This window comes from Artibeus jamaicensis, unplaced genomic scaffold (assembly GCF_021234435.1).
Source record: "Artibeus jamaicensis isolate MK-2021 breed Jamaican fruit bat unplaced genomic scaffold, CSHL_Jam_final contig_540, whole genome shotgun sequence".
Lineage (NCBI taxonomy): Eukaryota > Metazoa > Chordata > Mammalia > Chiroptera > Phyllostomidae > Artibeus > Artibeus jamaicensis.
Genome location: NW_026521879.1, coordinates 1,189,117 through 1,210,110, shown reverse-complemented (window position 1 = coordinate 1,210,110; position 20,994 = coordinate 1,189,117). Strand labels below are relative to the sequence as shown.

The 20,994-nt window shown below is 37.9% G+C and overlaps 1 protein-coding gene across 1 annotated transcript in view; it reads right to left on the bottom strand.

Annotated features, from left to right (window-relative positions):
* Positions 1-17,845: 17,845 nt before the first annotated feature.
* The window catches only part of KCND2 (potassium voltage-gated channel subfamily D member 2), a 554,649-nt gene continuing 551,500 nt past the window's right edge, over positions 17,846-20,994 (bottom strand). Inside the window, exons 5-6 of the mRNA XM_053669970.1 lie at positions 19,997-20,244; positions 17,846-18,329 (exon numbers count right to left, since the gene is read on the bottom strand). Of these exons, the coding sequence (XP_053525945.1) occupies positions 18,152-18,329; positions 19,997-20,244 (426 nt within the window). The 3' untranslated portion in view covers positions 17,846-18,151. The remainder of the gene's footprint in view (positions 18,330-19,996; positions 20,245-20,994) is intronic.

The following is a 20,994-nucleotide window of genomic DNA, read 5'->3' as shown; positions in this document are numbered from 1 at the left end:
GCCATGTTACATCCCATCACGTGAAGAAAATAAAAATTCCACCTTCTTTCACCATATTCACTTAGAAATTTCACCTCAAAGCTGTACTTTGGGGCCAAGCAGCTCAAGAATATTTTCTACCCCTTAAGTCTCTAGTCCAGTCTTGGTTTTGTACTCACCACAGCATGTCATGTGCTCTTGCTCAGTTGAATAATGACCACTCTGGTGCCAGATGGCCCCAACACTTTCAGCTTGTACCTTACTGACATTTAAGCAGCAGTCACTGAGCTGAACCTTCCCTGTCCTTCATCTGCCTCCACAGTCTCCTGGCTGCTTCCCACCACTCAGGCTACTCTTTCTTAGACCTCTTGTTAGCTCCTCCTGCCTTGTTCCAAGAAACCTTCTTTTATTCTATACTTTATTCCATTCCTTAGGATTTAATACCTCTTACATGATGTTGACTCCCAAGAGGAATAACTCTCAAAGCTCTTTGTGCTGTTGTAATAGGGTGCAGAGCATAACCTTCACAATCCTTGACTGGGGGATGGGAGGAGTGGATAATGCAGTATTTGAGATACACTGCATAACAAGGGCAAGTTAATAACCATGCCTTCCTGCCACCCAGGGTGTATTATGTACAAGACTGTGAAAATGTTCAGTGGCTCATGACATAGTGAGGATGGGGGGAAGCTCATACAGCACTTATGTGAGAGTCAGGGGGTAGATGCCCATCCTGGATGCCTGTGCATTGCTGGAAATTTTTGCCCTGACTAAAGATGGCAGCCAAAAGAAGGCAAAAGCTATTAGGGAACTGACAAAAAAAAAAAAGGATACTAACACACCTAGGAAGGGCCGGATATGAGGTCACACAGGAAGTTCTGGGCAGAGCATTTAAGTGAGGGCTGTTTGAAAAAGGGAGGACGTCTGCCACAAAGTCTGGAGTGAGAGACGAGATCCGCTGGAAGGTCTGAAAATCATGGAGTCAGCCATGAGGTGGGCAGTGAGAGGAGATCTGACTGGAAAAGGTGGCAGCAGAGTTGATGATGCTGCGGGAACCTGCCCCACCACCCAGACTCATGAGAGATGCTTGGAGTTGAATTGTGACTGGAGTGCTGAATTGCAGACTTCTGCTTTTCTGAAGGACATTTGGAGAAGTTACTCTCTTGGGAAGTGTGCCTCCCTGGACTCCACCATGACATAGTGTAACACAGCACATGTTTCCCCCAACCACTACCGGAGGCTGAGAACTATCCACCTAAGACCCTGAAGAAGAGAGCCACTGTAAGAGGATGGAGACTCTGAAACCCACGAGTGCACACACCAGAGAGGATGGAGACCTGTTTGTGTAACTGGCTGATGTACAGATAAGAACATGGGGGACTTTTGGACATGGTTTTGGCTTGTAGCCTTTTGGGAAATCAGGGAGACTCTGAGTCTGGTGAGAGAGAAGGCCTCTCAGCTCCCCAAAGGTTGGAACCCTGTTAATAAAAACCTGTTTCTTTCAACAGTAATTGTGGGTCATATGTAAAGACATCAGGTGGCCAAGCCCCGGTTCACTCAGTTATAGGGAACCTATCCATGTGGTATGGCTAATGTAGCCTAGCAAATGTAGCCCAGTCCTTGATTCAGAAAACCAGGGGGAGTGAGGTGGCACATGAGAACTGAGCCCACAGATCAGTTTTCCTATGGGGAATCAGGCTCGCATTGTACCTAGGCTGCTATGAGGCTTGCTTTTTGCTAAAACTCTCTCACCCTGAATTGAAGCAGAAAATGTTTACACATATCTTTAAAGTAACTTCCTAGAATCTGTGCTAAACCTCACAAGTATGGAGTGTAACCAGTTCAACCATTTTTCCCCTGGCATTTGCAAATATCCTTTTTCTTTTAAGTAATTAGCAACATCCTTTTCTTTGTTATCTGTAAAAGGTAACCACTAAAGTGAACCTGTGCGTAGTAAATGAGGACCATCCTTGATGTAATATACCCAGAAAAGCAATAAAAGCCTGTCCAAGCAGGGGCCGGGGCCCCTCTCTCACTTAGAGAGCGACCGTGCTGTCCCTTTTTCTCCACAAGATTTCTGTAGTCTGTGTAAATTTGTTCATCTCAGCCACAACACACGGACCCTGCGGGCTGCAGTCTACATCAGTCAGTAACACTGTGTACTCCTATATTTGTTTACTTAATGACCGTAGAGAGGGACTCTGGAATGGGTAAGTTTTCAGGCTTCAGAGTCAGAGTCAGAAAACTTGGGTTCAATCCCCCTCTTGCATATCATTTTTTTTGTGTGACTCTAGGTAAGTTATGTAATATTTCTATGTTTATAGATAAAAATTTCTCTATGTATAAACTAGAAAAGCTAGTAGTGTATGCTTTATAGGGCTTTTCTGATGATAAACAAGTTGATCCATTTAAAGCCCTTAAAACCTGTGGCTGATCCAACCAAACATTAATAAATATCAATAAATATTAATAGTAAGCATTACTTACTATTATATTAATACATATTAATAGTAAGTATTTAATAAATATTCACCAGTTTTATTACTATTGCTTTATTTGCCTCCTCCTCTCAAATGATTCACAACACATTCACAGCAGAACTCCCGATGGTCTCAGCAAATGACACTTTCTTCTACTCAGTTACCTGAATCAGAAGTCAGCAGCTTTCCCAGAACTTTCTCATGCTGATACCCACTATTATGAAGTCTCCTTGACTTCAACTCCAAAACCTCCCCTACATTGTCCAGTTCTCTGAGGTGCCACTCTGAATCAGCCATACCTCGTCTCTCACTTGAGTTAAGGAAATGGTTTCCTAATTGGTCTCTCTGCTTTCTCTTGTGCCCCTTTCCTGACTCATCCTTCAATATAGCAGTGAGAGTGATCCTTAAAAAGTATAAATTGGATCATGTCTCTCCTTGGCTCAAAATTCTTCATGGTTTCCCTTTAGACTAAGTACAAACTCCACAATCCTTAAAGTGTCTATAAGTTCATACAGGTCCTTTGCCATGTTTACTTTCCAATTAATGGTCACTCCCCTCTCACACACTGTGGCTCAGCTACACAGGCCTTCTGACATGTTTGCAAATGTTACAAGAGCTTTTCTGCCTGTGGACTATAATTTTACTGCTACCATATGCTGCCTTGAAGTGTTTTTCTCTCGCGTTTTAGACCTTAAATCTTAATGAGAATCCTCTGTTATCACTTGCAGTACCCCATTATTTTCCATTATGACACTTACTAAAATTTGCAATCACATATTACCTTTATGTTTATTTGCTTAATAATAGCTTTTTCAACAATACCAACACTACAATGATATGGAATCATATTTGTCTTTTCCATTGTTTTATTTCAAGTGTCTAGCAGAACAATGACTAATTAATATTTGTTCAATTAATAAAGTGAATGAATAAACTCTGGCTTCTAAAAATATTTAGTTATTTTCATGATGAAAACAATAATACAGGTGTAAGAAAGTCACAAGATGTTCTTAAACTTGTCTTTAAGTGATAAAATCCAGAATCATGTGTTGTATGCAGATTTAATACTATCTACTTTTATTGTTAAGAAAACAAGAGACTCTGTTAGAGGGGGAATACTGGGGCTTTGCAGTCAGACCTGGGATTGAATGCCCCCTCAGTCACTTGTCAGTGGTGTGGCCAGGGGCAAGTTGCTTATCTTCCCTTGACTTCAATTCCCTTACTTGGGAAATGGTTGTCTCAGTACCAGCAAACAATTGCAGGGAAGTACATGGCTCCTGTTAGCTGCTTCATGAAAAAATGTTAGCTGTCATTTTCATTGGAAGACCTTTATTTTGGCACTTAACTATGAAAGAGAAAGAAATAGGAATCAAGAATGATAAACTATTAATTATTTTAAAATATCTAGAAAAAAATTGGCCCACAAATCACATAAAGGTCTGAAATAGCAGGTAATGAAAGGCAAAAGGTAAAATTCATGAATTTTACTGAAATCAAATAGATTGGTCCTTTACCTTCCCTGGGAAAACGTGTGCATGCTTCCCAGGCCTGGACTGCTCTTTGTGTGGCCAGCTAATCCTTTCGCAGGTCTCACGTGTCTTCACCCACAGGCCTTCCCTTCAACACTTCCCACCACACCCACTACTATTACATTGCCGATCTGGACACCATACATATTTTCCCCAGAATGTATCTCACTCTAAAGGTAGGTTCCCTAATTACATTTCTACCTATTTTGGGTCCAAGTTAATGAGCAAACTGTAAATACTGAAAGGTAAGAGAACACACACCATCTCCAAATATGCCTTTTTGGTATACTGATTATTATGAGCTGTCAGCACTTGAAAAACAACAAATGCAGGGGGAGACTTTCTCTGAATTCCCTTTGTTTTTCTTCTTTCTTTCTTTCTTTCTTTCTTTCTTTCTTTCTTTCTTTCTTTCTTTCTTTCTTTCTTTCTTTCTTTCTTTCTTTCTTTCCTTCCTTTCTTTCTTCCTTCTTTCTTTCTTTCTTATTTCGATTTTATTTATTTATCTTTAGAGGGGAAGGAGAGAGGGAGAGAAACATCAATGCATGGTTGCCTTTTGTGCACCCCCTGCTGGGAACTGGCCTGCAGGGAACCGGCCTGCAACCCAGGCATGTGCCCTGACTGGGAATTGAACCGCCATCCTCTGGTTTGCAGGCCTGTGCTCAATCCACTGAGCACACCAGCCAGGGCTGTTTTTTTAAACATACAACCTCCCGAAGGAATTCAGCTGTCATAAATTCCTTCCCCAGGAATTGCATCAACTCTTGTCATGAGAGAGGAAATGAGAAGTCGACACCACAGCCACACAAACCTCCCATCATACCTCCCATCTATTCTTCTAAGCATCCATTCATGTTCCCTAAAAGTCATTTACTCTCCTCAAAGAGGCCTATGTACCCTTTCCTTCATTCAGATGCTAGACCACCTTGGAGGGTCACTATCACCCTGAATACATGAGGTATACACATTAATAAACTTGTTTTCCTCTTAATTTGTGCTTTGCTATAGAGGGTGTCAGCTGAGAGCTCAGAGGGTAGAGGGAACGTTTCCTCTCCTACAGTATCAACAAGAGCAAGGTACTGTATTATTTCATCCCAGCACCTAGCGTAGTGCCTGGAACATAAAATGTGCTCATAAAGAAAATGAATTAATAGAATGGCTACAGTACAGCATGAGTGTTCTTATGCTCCTTTGCAGTGCTGTTTTAGTCAAAGCCAATGTATAATGCAAGAACCATTCCTTTAAAAAAATCTCTGCTTTAGCTCTCACTGGTGTGGCTCAGTGGATTGAGTGCCAGCCTAGGAACCAAAGGGCTGCCAGTTGGATTCCGAGTCAGGGCACATGCCTGTGTTGCACAGCAGGTCCCCAGTAGGGGACACGCAAGAGGCAACCACACACTGATGTTTCTCTCCCTCTCTTCTTCCCTTCCCCTCTCTCTAAAAGTAAATACATAAAATCTTTAAAAAATAATAAAAAATCCCTTTTTTGTTAGAAACTTCTTGAACTTCACATAATTTGAAGTGGCAGGTGATATACTATCTAACAACTTTCTTGAGTTGCATTTCACAGTGTTTAACATCCAAGAAGCATTTGACAAGTGAGCAGACTTTGAGTCCATCTTGGTGTGTCCCCAGTGCGCCACATGGTGCCACACACAGCAATTAACATGGACTGGAGAGTGTGGACTTTTGTATATCTCTGTGATCCTTAGAAATTACAAAGCCCAAAGAAAGTGACCTAGACACTTGAAAAGTAGGGAGGAGAGTAGTGCAGAAGCTCATAGATACATGTCAAAAACAAGACTTTGAAGTTTTTAGTGTCCTTTTTACTTTCATGATAATAAAATAGAAGGATGGTTTGTTTTTCACAACCCCACTACCAGAAATAATTACCTTAAAGATGATTACGTGATTAATTAAAAATATAAAACCTATGAGTTGCTTTACTTCAAAGTCACCTAAAATGCACAGATTCCCAACATATTTGCAAGTTAATAAGCAACGAGATTCTTTTTCATGTGTGCTCTCAAAATCACTGCTCTCTCATTTCTTCCCTACACCAGCTAAGGCAGGCTTCGGCACTTTGTGCATTTAAGCTTTAGAAAACAGACAATGCTCTCTGGTGAACATAAGAATGCTACTTTTGATAGTTCTTTTCTGAAAGACTCATTTAAAAAGCTTAGCCACAGCTACATTATAATTTGTACAATCAACAAGATACAAGAATAATTTGTACAATCAACAGAATACCAGAAGATACAATGATTACTACCAAGTTTCTTTCCATGTTCCATTAAAATACATGAGGTAGTAAAATAAATGGACTCCACATTGTGTCTCTCTCAATGTGTGTGTTCACTCCCACCCTCCCACATTTTCTCTTTCATTGGAGACATAAAAGATGTTTCATAAAAACCATTCAATAAGTTATATGATCATCTATAGTTTAAAGACAAAAATGTATGTACAAGAAATTTCCTAAGAACTAATATTTTATAGCAATATTTTATATTATTTTACATGTTTATATTATGAAAAGTGCACTGGCTATTTAAGTTAATTTGTTTGTTTGTCTTTCTCTGTTTGTAAAACCATTTGTTGAGGCTGCGCTCTTATGCATCAAATACATTTTTCTCTGCTATAACAAGAAATGAAGAAAGGAAGTACAAACAATTAAAAATAAACAATAGTCATTTTAAAGTTCACTTGTATTTAAATGTTGATTATGGTCAGTGATTATTATAGAAATGTATTTATCAGAATCACATATACTGAGCCACATAAAATGAGGCATTTATATACTGACTTACGGCCTTACTCTTATTCTCCTAACTTCAGTTTATTGAATCATTTTAGCATTCGGTCTAAATTTAGGTTTAGATACTTAATAATTTGAGGCTAAGGTGATGTAGGAAATGTCTTGATTTCAGATAAGCCTACAAAATTTATAATCTATATCTAATAGTAAACAGTGTGATCAAACTAAATTCTCAGAATCTGCCAACGAACTGAATTCTAGATACGTGGGCCAAAGAAACTGTTGTGATGTTTGCAGTTACAAACAGGTACAACAAACTGCAAACAGTTTGCAGTTACAAATTCCTTCAGTCTTTCAAATTCCGTGCCTTCCAAAGCATAGATGGTTTCAGGTTCCTCTACTCACACATGGCTCCGTTTCTCCCTTAGTCTCTCATTAGCAGCCTTGCACATTTTGTTTTAGATACTTGGTGGAGCTGTTGGATATTAGATATATGCCACCTATGCAAGGCTGCTTGCATAGGGGGCATATATATATGCCACCTTGCACCTTGCAAGGTGCAATGCGCATAGGTGCATTGCACCTATGCACCTTGCACCTTTATTGAAGCTTTCTATTTTATTAGGAGCACATAAAAATATCAACAACCTACAGAAAATTTTGGAATCCTTTGGGAGGGTACATAGTGTGATATTTATATCTGAGTTTATCTTCTGTATATCCCTACTTGAAAAAAACCAGAAATGAGACTTTTTACCCTCTCTAAGACAATCTGAAGAAGCTTTAGCTTGTCGAGGCAAATAATTATGTTATCATCATGTCCAACGGGACTTGACAATGAAAAACCATATATAATATTATACTTTTGACACATTTCTTTTATTACTTATTTATATTTTTAAACGTAATAAACCTTCATTAATGATAGGTCAGTTTTTTCACTGTCCTAAAAAGCACAGGAAGGCACATAGATTTTTCAGGAAAGAAAAAGCTAGGGGAATTCTCCATTGAAATATTTACTTTTTTGTGGTTTTCTGCAAGCTATTTCTAAGTCTTAGTTTTCTCTAAAGTAGAAACAATAAAAAATATAAAGAATAGGGTTATTCTATAATTTATTGGCCAGATGAAGCACTTTCTGTATGCTTTCCTCAGGGATTCTCTCAGCGTTTTTGTTTGTTCATGTTTTTGTTGTTATTGTTGAAGAATAACAGATGTAAAGAAAAATGCACATATTATGAGTGGTTTTTTAGGATCTGAATCAATCTCTGAAGCAAATTACCTGAATTTAAAATCTATAGAGTCAATAAATTTCTTTTAAATCATAACTGCACTTTAATTTTCATATAAAAGAAGTTTTAGATGCAACGTTAGTATTTATGATGAATAACATATTTACCCTTTTGGAAGTAGGAAAGAAAGACTGAGGTGGAAGGTAAAAAGATATTAATAGGCCAGTGTTATTTTGGAACATAAAACAAGCAAATAGTAAAACCCAAAGAAGTTTTATGACAAGTAGTTATATTTCAAGTATCCTTTTAAAAGGTACATTAAATGTTCTACAGTTCTGTATAAATCAAATGTCTATGCTTACACCTTTATTGAAGCTTTCTATTTTATTAGGAGCACATAAAAATATCAACAACCTACAGAAAATTTTGGAATTCTTTGGGAGGATAAAAATTCAAAAAATTTTTTTACTATATGAGATTAATTTGGGATACTGAATTATGCAGTGAAGTTGTCCATCTGAATCTCCCTGCACCTTATTTGCATGTGTTATTAAAAGCCAATATGCTCTTTATTGCTGTGCTCTGCAATTTTTGCCTGTGATAATTTAAGGAAGATACAAAACATAATTAAGGGTGGGAATGGTGGTTTTGACCTTAATTCCAAAATATTCCTCTTCTGTTATTATGAGCCCCTAGGACTTGGACTTTGGGCCAGCTAGATGCTGGAGGCTGTAACTGCAGCCCTGATCAACGACTCGTACATTTTGGCAGGACTTGCTCAAATTTGGGAGCAAGTGAGAGAAGGTGAAAGCTCTAACACATAATTCTGTTACCGGGAACTTAACTCAGTGTGTGTGCTGTGCTGATGCAGAGCTGCCGGAAAAAACCTTTGGCAATTAGGACAGCAATATATTTTTCAGTCAGTTTTCATTTTTACTAGTAGTCCATCAAAAAGAACATTAGGAGCATATTTTTCAAGATAAAGAAATTTAGACCAAAGGAAATGGGAAGAAAAATCAATCGTCCTTGATAATGGGGTCACAGCCAACAGGGCATAAATATAACCCAGCCTCCACCTGTCTCCTACTTCCTTTCACTTCTGTTTATTCTGTCTAAAAGGAGAAATAGTATCAATATTTCTACAAAGCAGAACTCCATCATGAAATAAATACATGATTTAATTTAAAAATGTTGGCTCAGTTGATTGGAGCATTGGGTAAGGCTTTAAAAATAATTTTAATGTATATTATCTAAATTAGGAAAATTCAGACCCTTTATTTTACAGCGTTAAAGTCTTCTCAACAGAAACGTGCTTAATGGACTGATACAGATAAAATGATTAGCATGTTCCTGGGCGTGCACTCCTGGGCGTGACTGGGAGAGACCCAGTCAGAGTTAGTGTTGCAGGAAAATGAAGCAGCCAGACACCGAGGGATTCTGGAGTACGAGGTTTATTAACGTGCACGGGCTCAGAGGAGTCAGTCTCCAAATTCTGAGCCCTGAACAAAGGATTCTTGGGGTTTACATAGTCTACGGGGTCTTCCTGTCTACGTAGCAAAGCGAGATACAGAAGCCGAATGTGGAAGTTAGTTCTAGCTACGTGGCAGAAGCAGAGTACAAAGGCTAAATGCAGAAATTAGTTCTAACCCTGGGGGTGCTAGTCCTAGCCCTTGTGAATATCCTGCTGTTTGCTTTCCCAAAGGGCCGCTCTTCCTAGGGTGCTTGGGGTTTGGGTAAACAAGGGTTCTTCAAAGCTTCCCATATCATTAGTAGTCACTGTTTTTGTTTTTGAAACAGCCCACTGGTTCTGATAGGGGATTCAAGACTTGGAAAATTTTAGCTTAAGGTAAAAAGTTATAAGTCTAGCAAGTAATGTGCATATTAAAGCTTTTGTTTCAGAAACTAGAGATAAAGCCCATCCTGGCTCCTGGGAAACAGCTGGCCTCTTCAGGCACTGCTGGAGATGACTGCCTGGGGACAAACTGGAGGCATCAGGGCCTTTTGTCTTCCAGAGGAGCCGATGACCACCACCTGCCCCAGGTGGGAACAGCTAACTGCTAGAAGACAGTTTCTGTGATGCAGCTTCTGAATCTCAAAGCCTTCACTGCACCTTGTTTGTCCTCCCCCACCCCCCCTTATAAAAGGTCTGGCCAGGAAAGAGAAGGGAAGATGGTCTGTTAGGGTGTGAGCCCACCATTTTCTCAGATCACCAGCCATCTGAATAAAGCGCCCATAAAAGATTCAATTGCTGCCATTGCTCATTGGGTTTGGTAGTGACAGGTAGCCCCAACGCCGGTGTCTTTTCCCGTTACAGTTTTGTTCCCTTAAAGCAGTTTGGCGGTTAACATAATCCTCATTTTCCAGACTGCTCTGCACATGGGCTACCCGTGTTCCCATGCTGACCCCAGAATTTAGAATATTCAGGATACAGAACTCAAGTAGGAGAAATGTGACCACTTTATAAAGGGAAAGTTCCTTCAATAAAGAAGATCCAGTGACTAGAAGGAAAATATGGACAAATACAGAACTGACCAATCAAACCTCACTGGACTGGAATTCCTCCCCTCTTTCTCTCACCTCTCCACTCTCTGCCATAATTGGCCAAGCTCCAGACCCTCTAGTCAAAACTTGCTCTGACAGGTCCATCACATGCCACCCTGTTCTTCTTAACATTTAAAACTTGTCCAGACCCCAGTTCAGGGAAAAGATTTAGAGGCTCCTTCTGTCTCCTGTGTGTGGACTCAGCAATAAAAAGCTTTCTTTTTTCAAAAACTAACATCACAGTTTTGGCTCCTATGCATTGGGCAGTGGGCCCTTGCTCTGTAACATTGTTATCTTTTCATAGTTGTTATAATCTCTATTATTTAGTGTTCATTGTGAATCTGTAGAAGAAAGAAACTCTATATTGAAAGGCTGCATTAAGATTTCACTTTTGTGGTTTGTACATTGGTTTTTTACCAAGTTGGCTGGGAACAAAAATAACGCTGACAAATCAGTTTAATTAATTTCTATGTAACATTGTGGTGTACAGGACATATATTACTTTTGAAGTTTTTATATTCGGCGCCTCTGATATGGAAATTGAATAGATTCATCTATCTAAGGTGCATGCTTTTGTCCTTTTGAGTCTCTTTCCCATTCTCAGCACTGGTTCCTCATTCTGATCTTGCAGGGTTTTGTCCTCTGTTGTACAGGGAGCCCGGGAGGTCTCAGAACAAATTTATCAGTGCTCCACTATTCAAAATGAGTAAGTTAAGTAAATTTTGGGGGTTGTAACAGGGTGTACCGTAGAGGTCCCCCAAAACAGCAGAGCATATTCCCCATAAACTTCAGTTGGGGGAAGGAGGGGTGTGGATGATACAGCATTTAAGACACTTTGCATAACAGTGTTGCCATTAGCTGTGTTAATAGCTGTGCTGCCACCCTGGGTAAAAGGTGTATGTGACTTTAAGAGCTCAGCAATTCGTGATATAGCTAGTGGAGGTGGATGCCCCTGTGTCACAGGGGACTCTTGTCTTAACTAAACATAGCAGCTGGAAGAAAGTAAAAGATACAGAAGAACTGGAAAAAGTAGCATATCATAGGAGCAGATGGTTATAAAGTCACACAGGAAGTTAGGAAGTTCCGGGCTACACATTTAAAATAAGGGCAGAGAGAAAGAGAAGGGGATTCTGCCTTGTGGCCTGGGATAGTAAGGAGGAATTCTGCCATGCAGCCTGGAGCAGCGAGGAATAAGTCATGTGGGCTGAGAGAGAGGAAGTAGCCGTGCAGGAGGAAAGGATGTGAGGAGAGAACTGATGGACCTGTGTGGGAACCTGCATAACCAATCATGGATTCATGGGAGTTGCTTGAACTGAACTGTGACCAGGAGACTTCTACTTCTTTGAAGGACATATGGAGAAGCCACTTTCTTGGGAAGTGTGCCTCCTTGGACTCTGCCATGATCCAGGGTAACATGGCACATATTTCCCTGAACCAATGCATGGAAGCTCAGAACAACGTACCCCAGACCCTAAAGGAGGGAGCTCCTGTGAGAGGATGGCGACTCTGAAACCCACAAGAGCACATTTCACAGGGGATGGAGATTGTTTGCATGGCTGGCTTGAGAACAGATGAGGATATGGGGACCTTTTGCCCATGTTCTGACTGATAGCCTGGTGGGGCGCAAGGGAAGTGCTGGGTCTCACGGAGGAAGAGGGCTCTGGCAGCAGTGCTCCCAGCCCTCCTGAGGGCGGAATCTGTGAATAAAAGTCTGCTTCCTTCAATGCTAATTGTTGGGTCATGCATCAAGGTGCCAGGTGGACAAGCTAGGTTTGTTCGGTTACAGTGCTACGCTTTGTAGTTCTAACAAAAAAATTAACTTGATCAAACTAAAAAAAAAAAGCTAGATTATAAACTAGAATAAAAGCCCAAGGATGCTTCTCATTCACCTATAACCCCGGACAACCCCCAACCTTGTCTTCTAGTATTCCTCCAAATCTCTCTCCGTATCTTTACTACTCACCCTTCAGTACTCTTCTTCAACCAGCCTTGGGCTTTGAACCGGACACAGACCAGTAAGGCCCATGTCTTGGTGAGTGCTGTTTATAAACTTACCTTTCTTTCCAGACTCACTGTTCTGCTGTTCCATTCTCTCGCAGAGTTCAATGAGATTAATCAGATTAACTAATTTGAGGTGTGCTGTTAAGCATTGTGTTGTTCTCTTGCAAAACTACTTTAGTAGCTTTCTTCATATCCTCTGAAACTATGGGGGAAAGAGCAGAGTGGATACTTGAAAAATGCTAGTGTTTTTTATTTTGTTTTTTAATATTTTAACCAGGCTCAAACCATGAATATGAAGTTCTGCTTCCTTTTCTGTTTTGTATTGACTTGTTTTCTTATCTTTCTCCAAGCAGGTAGGTTGGAATGTGTGTACGCTTTTCTGCAACCCCTCCTCCAATAGAAAGAGGACCATGGACTACAGAAAGAAAATTTTAATGATGTGATGGAAAGATTTTGGAAAGTACTTTTAAGAACATTATCTTGATAGAGCCTCTAAGGAAGAGATGTCTTCAGGAGACTGCAGGAGCAAAATGACTGCCAATATGTCAAAAAGAATACTTGCAGCATGTGAAGCAGAGGGTCCTCTGAGTTATTTTCCCTGTACAACTGCATGAGGAGGATTTGATCTGGAATCTTAATGTCTATTTCTCTAGCACCTGTTGCAATGTCTGGCCCATCCTATATGCTCAGAATTTGAGTCATATGTATTATATAGGGTAGTCATCTGATGGACTTCCATAGAAAAACCAGAGGGAAAAATAATCAGGGAAAGAGGAAGAATTATCTAACAAAAGAATTATTTAGTAGTTTAGAGAAAGAAAGGAAAAGGTAAGTCAGGCAGTAAAGGTAAGTCAGACAAGAATGGATCTAATATTGTTTACTCTAAAAACTTTTTGCAATATATTTTATCATTATCTTAAGCAAATATGCTATGCAAAAGTAATAATTTGAAAAAAAGTAGTATTTTCTTACAAGTAAAAAAATCTTCCTTTTTAGGGATTTTTTTGTGTGTGTGTGTGCCTAAGATATTTATTTATTTATTTATTTATTTATTTATAAATTTTATTTAGTTATTTTTCAAGTACAGTTTTTTTGGTCTATTTCTCCCATCCCAGCCTCCCCCGCCCCTTGCTCCCCACCTCCCTCCCATTTCCACCCCCTTTAGTTCTCATCCCTGTGTCCTTCCTATTTGTTCCTCCAAATCCCTCCCCCTTTTTCCCATTAACTTCCCTTCCCTCTCCCCTCTGGTCACTGTCCCCTTGTTCTCTATTTCAGTGTCTTTGTTTTTTTTTTTCTCCTTGCTTGTTTGTTTTGTTGTTTAGCTTCCTGTTAAAGGTGAGATTATATGGTATTTGTCTTTCAGCACCTGGCCTATTTCACTCAGCATAATGCTTTCCAGTTCCATCCATGTTGTTGCAAAAGGTAGTAGCTCCTTCTTTCTCTCTGCAGCATAGAATTCCATTGTGTATATGTACCACAATATTTTGATCCATTCATTTATTGATGGGCACCTAGGTTGCTTCCAACTCTTGACTATTGTAAATTGTGCTGCTATGAACATTGTGGTGCATAGGTTCTTTGATATTGATGTTTTAGGATTCTTAGGATATAATCCCAGCAGTGGAATTGTTGGATCAAAAGGTAGGTCCATTTTTATTTTTCTGAGAAAATTCCATACTGTTTTCCATAATGGTTGTACCAGTCTGCAATTCCACTGACAGGAACTAAGGACCCCTTTTCCCCACAACCTCTCCAACATTTGTTGTTTGTTGCTTTGTTTATGATAGCCATCCTGACCGGTGTAAAGTGGTATCTCATTGTGGTTTTAATTTGCATCTCTCTGATAGCTAACAATATTGAGCATCTCTTCATGTGTCTCTGGATGTTCTGTATGTCCTCCTTGGAGAAGTGTCTGTTCAAGTTTAGGGGATGTTTTATACCCTAAATCCAACCAGCTCAGTAGATAGAAGTTTAAACATATTTTTCAAAAAAATAGAGTGTGTCTGTACAATTGTGTTGAGAATTCTGATGAAGTTTACACAGTACAGAGCAATAACCCTTTTTGTACTTGTGTAATAAAATAAACACCTAATAACATCCTAGGAAGATGAGAAGCCTTTCTGTAAAGCTCTAAGGAGTCATTTATTTTATATCAGGAACCATATTTTATTCATTTGAGCAATGGTGCTGGCAGACATTGATGAACTCCCTGGAGGCTATTTCCAAACCCACATTGTAACTAAATTGATGGAATAGGGAGGTGTATTGAGCCTTTTTAATGCAAGATTGACATCTCAATGAATTAAGGCCCATAAAGAAAATAATTAATGAGAAAAAAATAGAGACTATCCACCAAGAGCATCACTAGTTATCACTAGTTAAAATCACTCTTTGTACTAAATGATTTATGGTTTTACTCTTCTAATAGTCTCTTAACATTTTCTTGTTTTTTTTGTCTCCCACTGAACAGAAACTGGCAACCATCAGGATCTAGATATTTAAAAAAATGAACAAAAATCTATGAGTATGTGTGTGAGTGTATAGACACACAGATGTAGCTAGACAAATAAATCACCCTGCCTGTTTCCCTAGGTAGAAAAGAGCCTTTGACTAAGAATCTATTGAGTTCTGACCAAAGTTATTACCTCAGAACTCCTTGCTTAACTCATGGAGGTGGTCAGGAAGTTTTATAAAGTTGAGGCAGTAGCCTTCTCTCTGGTCTGCACTGTGAAAGAAGCAGGTGGCATGTAGGGTACAGGCTAATTAACTGGGGGCCACACATTGCAGACAGTATTTGGAAGTATCCTATGTAAAAAAACAACTCATTTTAGCTAGACTACATCTTTTTTAATGAACAATAAAACCTTGTAATATAGTTAAATTCTCATAATTTGCAACCATAGAGTTGGAATTGCCAAGATTTTTCAAATATGAACATTTAAAGTATTGACAGTCTTTTATCTTTAAATGATATTAACTTTTCTGTTAAAGTTTCTACTTAATTTCCCATTGTTGGTGGAACTACTATCTCTGCTGGTTTAGACTAGTTTTAAGTGTTACAGTTGATGAGTTCTTCGGATCCGTAAGTGTCACAGAGTTCCCTCAGATATGTATTAGCAATGTGGCACACCCTGGATTTTGGAAGGAAAGAAAGTCTAAGAAAAAAGGGCAACAGCCAACCATGTTATCCTGTTCAAGCATGCACATGTTTTATTTAAGTATTCTCCAAAGGTCTATTTTTTTCCAGCATAATGCAGGTATTATGCTATCCTTTAAAATAAGATATATGAATTTCAAACAAAATTGTCAAAAACGATGACCTTGGTTACTCCATATGGTACACAGAAATAATTACATTTCACTTACAATACAGATGCACTTATCACAGTCATCAATAGTCATTCACCACCAACACAGTATATTTTTAAATCACCTAAAACACCGAAAAGTTTTTTCTTTTCCAAAAGTCTAAACAAAGTCATAGTTTTGGATAAATGATAAGCTTAAAAGGAGGCAGAATTGTCAACTGAAATAACCTAACTGAATATTACTTTTAAATGTAATATTCAGAACATGAAAATAGAACTTCTCATTGGGAATCAAAAGACCTAAGTATTCCTGATTGTGGTTCCTTTAGTCTACTTTTTAAAAAGTTCTTCAACAAATGCCATCAAAGAAGTTTCACTATATATTTGCTCTAGAAGCATAAAGTGACATGAGGCAGGTGTTAATATAATTGTTAATAGTCACACTCCAGGAAGGTTAGTAACTTTTTAAAAGACATACTAGAAATAAAGCCAGTTCTTCCCAAGAGAGAGGATTTATCTTACTTTCACTCATCAAATGTTTATTAAAATCTACTGTGTTCATGGTATTTTTCTAGAAGCTATTCTAGAAATGGGAAGCAAGAATATCTGGCTTCACTTGAAAATAGGTGGATTAATTCCTTTTTATGATAAATTAGGATAGGCATTTAAAAATCTCTACAGTAGAGGGATAATTATTAACTCTTCCCATGTTGGAAGCCTAACTTGATTCCTTACACTGGTGGCTTGGAATGAACAAAACTTTTCATTTGACATAAAACTTTTTTACATAGTCACGTGCAGACATGTCTGCTGATATATTTTAAAAGAGAAAAAGCATAGAGACTTTTCACTTAAGTGTACATAGAGATCAACTTCACATCATCGAACTGCTGTCTTCCTGATTAAGTGTAGAAAATAGCTCCTTGCAATATACAGGAACTTTCTGAGACAAAATTGTGCTGCCTTCTCCAATGGTGTAGAAGACATGATTTCATCAACTATTGTTATGTAAAGCACTTCAGTTTATCTCTGCACTTCAACTCACATTAACTATTCTCAAAACTTATTTGAGTTCTAAAGCAAAGTAAATAATACACCAAGTGAGATTCTGGGATCACTGATCTTGCGACAATACTCCCAGCCCACTCTTCTAGTGAAATATACTGTGGTATGTCCAGTATTTGGGCTTTCCTGTGACATCAAAGAAGTTAGAGATAATTCATTAGAGTCAACTCCTTTTTTTTTTAAATTTTTCACAAGAGGGTTGATGATGACAATCTACAGGCTGATCTGTTAGGTAATACAAAAGTAGGAAAGTCACTTGAACTATAAAACAGTCCAGTTGATGATGATAAACCCAATAGGAAGGTGCTGGAGAAACACAGGAACAAGAAATGCACAGTCACAGGAACACAGCGGACCAAAGAATATTACTGAAGAACATTTACGACACAACAGTTTTCCATTAAAACCTTATCTAAAACCTGGCCACAGTAGAAATTTTTCTATGAATGTGGCTCTTACTGTATTTATGAAGATCTGAAAAGTATAACAACAAAAATCCTGATTCCTGATACAACAGGTGTACAATGACTTATTGCAGTTGTAACAGTATCTAGGTGCCAGTGAAATGATAATTAATACTGAACTATCTGAACACTTCTGATTTATTATTGAGCATCCCCACGAGAAATGCTGCAGTTCTAAAAGGTGTTTATTTGTACAGCCCACCATGGAACATGAATAATCAGCTTGTTGTAGGTGAACAGAAATTCCCCTTTCTACAATTATAGTTTATCATGCCTATTCTGAAGACAACATAAGGAAACTGAGATCACTGCTCCAAAGAATTCTAGCATGCATTATGATGGTTTCCTTCAGTTAATACAAATATGTTGCATGAGTTTATTATATGCAATAATCTTCATCATAGCCAATGCTCATGGTTTTAACAGGAAAAATTTTTATCAAAATGTTTTTCATATTTTTTTTTGTTTTGCATTCAACTGGAACATTAGGTTCAAAGATTTATTTTATTAAAAAAGAGTTCTGGTCATAAGAAGCATCAGTAGGTGGCATTTCATTGTGCTCATTCACAAAGCCAAAGGGCCACAGACCATTCCTCTGGACAACAGGTCAAATGCTAAAGAAATGCCATTTGGTGGTTTTATTTCCATCCTCTAGTTTGGAAGCTTTGTTTTTATTTCACTACCAACCTTCTTGCTTTGCTGTTTTCATCTGCAAATGGTTTATTTTTTTCTTCTTTCTTCCACATTGGTATTCTTTCCACAGCCAGGGCTCAAATTCTCCTAGACCTGAATCCAACTGTCTTACAAAGCAGACACTCTGACAATGTTTCCCCCTGAGTACTCAGGAGACTCTGGCCTGTCATCTCCTTCAGGAGTGGTTACTGGAGGTGTTGGGATGCTTATTATTGCTGTAGTCACATAAGGTTGTTCACAGTTTAGTTTAACACACTCTTCCATTTTGGCATTTAAACTGGATCGGCTGATGAAGAAAAAAATAGATTTAAGAAGATAAGTTGTTTACTTAAAAATTATCCCCCTATAACTGAGGTGTACATATTGCCATGTTTATAAGTAACATTTTAAATATCTAAAAACCATCACGATGACTTTAAAAAATGAAGCACCAGAGTTTAGTATACAGGGTGGAGCAAAACTAAGTTTATAGTTGTTCATATGGAAAATAATGCAATAATTAATAAACAATAATATAAGAATAAACTGTGTTTAATATACTCACAACTATAAACCTATGTTTGCCCACCCTCTTTGGTAAAGTGAACATTAGTTAGCTCACTAATTGTAAATAATTGTGTAAAACCCAGCTGAATTTGTTTCCATCACTGTTTTTCAAACAGTGTTTTCTATCAAAATGTAAGAAAGAGGATCAGGTAAAATTTTAAAACACAGGGTTGAGCAAAGTAAAATAGTTTTCTTTAAGAACCTCTGAGAGGTTTGAGATACCACTACAAAAGGTATAATCCTGTAGACATGAATCATTTAACTATGTTGTTTCATTGGAACGTAGGGTTCCCTCAAAACTCTCACCATCATGATGCCCACATGTTAAGAATCCTCCAAAGTTAGCCATTAGTAATACTTAAAGTCTTCTCCAAGTAGTATTCTTGCATGAGTGTTAGACTCTAAGTGGGGCAGGGGAAAGGAGAAAAAGAAAAAAGAGGGTCTACAGAGGAACCCCAAACTTTTATTTTCATGGAAAACTTAATTTGAATATAATGCCCTAAGATTTTCTTTCTAAACACTTCTCCATTTTCTACTTTGGAGTGATAGAATATCTCTTAGACACAAGTCCTTCTTTACTCTAAAATTTAATATTCTGGTCCCAGAGATAATTTCTATAAGTCAACATAGCCTGAATACAGAACCTTATCCAGGTTTTCCACAAAGAAGTAGCACTGAATTAATTATTGCTAATCTAAAAATATAAACTATTTAATCTGAAAAATGAAGTTATTTGATCAAAATTAATCTTTTTAATGACTTGTCAAAAATAAGAAAATATAGGGAAACAAAAGGAAAAGAGAAATGGAAAGATTTCACTTAAATTGTCCATAAAATCATTGGAGGTAAACAATTTTAGCATATCACTTATCTTTCTTTGAATTGGATTGACTTTTATGTTTATTGTGGCTAAAATACTTTTTTGATCAAAATTATACATTGATTCAAAACTGTGTAGGCACAATTGTATTTTTCATTGTCGCACTGATGGTGTCGATTTACTTACAGGTGCCACTGAATACTTTTTAATCCCATCAATGTCAGTTTAATTTGTGCCTTTTAGCAGTGACCATCGTTTGAGGCTATTTGTGTTTCCCTAAGGGGCTTCTGGGTATAGAGCTGACAGTTCAGGTAAGGAACAGCTGTGGAACTGAAGAGGAAAAACTACATTTGTGGTCATCTGACTGCCTTATCTTCTCTCTGCTCTTTTAATATTGCTACAAGTACTCTGTTGACTCATAATGAATATTACAGTAGATTCATTTTCCTATGTGTTACAGTCTAACTTTTGTCTCATTCTAAACTTTAGGAACTAGAATTTAGATGCCACAAACGTAGCAACAAAACTGCAGGTGGAAATATACTCTGAGAACCAGCACAGGTGTGTGTCCACACAGATTAGTCTACCTGTTAGATAGCGGGTTTCTCTCCACACATCTGATCTGAATCGTACTGAGTTCTTGCACACTGCCTCGATGGCTTCCTGATACATTGGCATTGGGGATGCGGAAAGTTTTTTTGTGTCGTCGTGAACAGCAAGTGCTGGTGACTCCTTGTTGTGAAGAGAGAGAGGGGCTGTGACTTGAAGGACGGTTAACAGTCGAAACCTCCATGCAGCTTTCTTCAAAGACTTGTTCATCCACAAACTCGTGATTCTGTTCCATAGGTGTAAGAGAATGTGAAGAAAGACAGAAACATGCTTTAACTTTAAAAAAATAAATAGCTTTAGTTTTAAAATTCAAAAATATCCGTGTACATTTAAACTATCCAATGGTTAACTAACACCATTTTTATAAAGATTAGAATATCAAAGCCTCCTCATACTGGCATCTGTGGGAAAATAAAATCTTTTAAATTAGACCTTGGACTGACATATGCAGACTGACTTAGTATCTATTTGTCAGCTAACTTTACCTTGAAATATCATTTATTAATTTAAACATCAAACCTGAAAGTTATAAGCTAGAGAAAAAAATGTGAAAATTAACATAGATAATATCCACAAATATGTATAAATTCACATTAACTTTTATTTTTAAACACATTGGAATATGGCAAAGAGACTATTTTAATCCAAGGTAAATTGTCTGCTATATAATAGAAAATATTTTTACATGGAGTTGAAAATATTTTTATATCAGAGAATGAGGTACCCAAGACATTTTTAATTTCTTTAAATATTCCTATAAATTTCTCAGTAGAGAAAAATATGACCTCTTAGTTAATATGTACCATTTATTCATCTGCAAAATGTGTCACTTTATGTTGTTAAAGGGCTTTTTTATCTTTGTGATACATCACCAGCTGTACTCAGAATCTCTACCTCAGTTCAGAGTTCTTCTAGCCAAGAAGTAAACAGTGATGGATATCATTTCACATAGTACATCTTAGAGAACACAGTATAA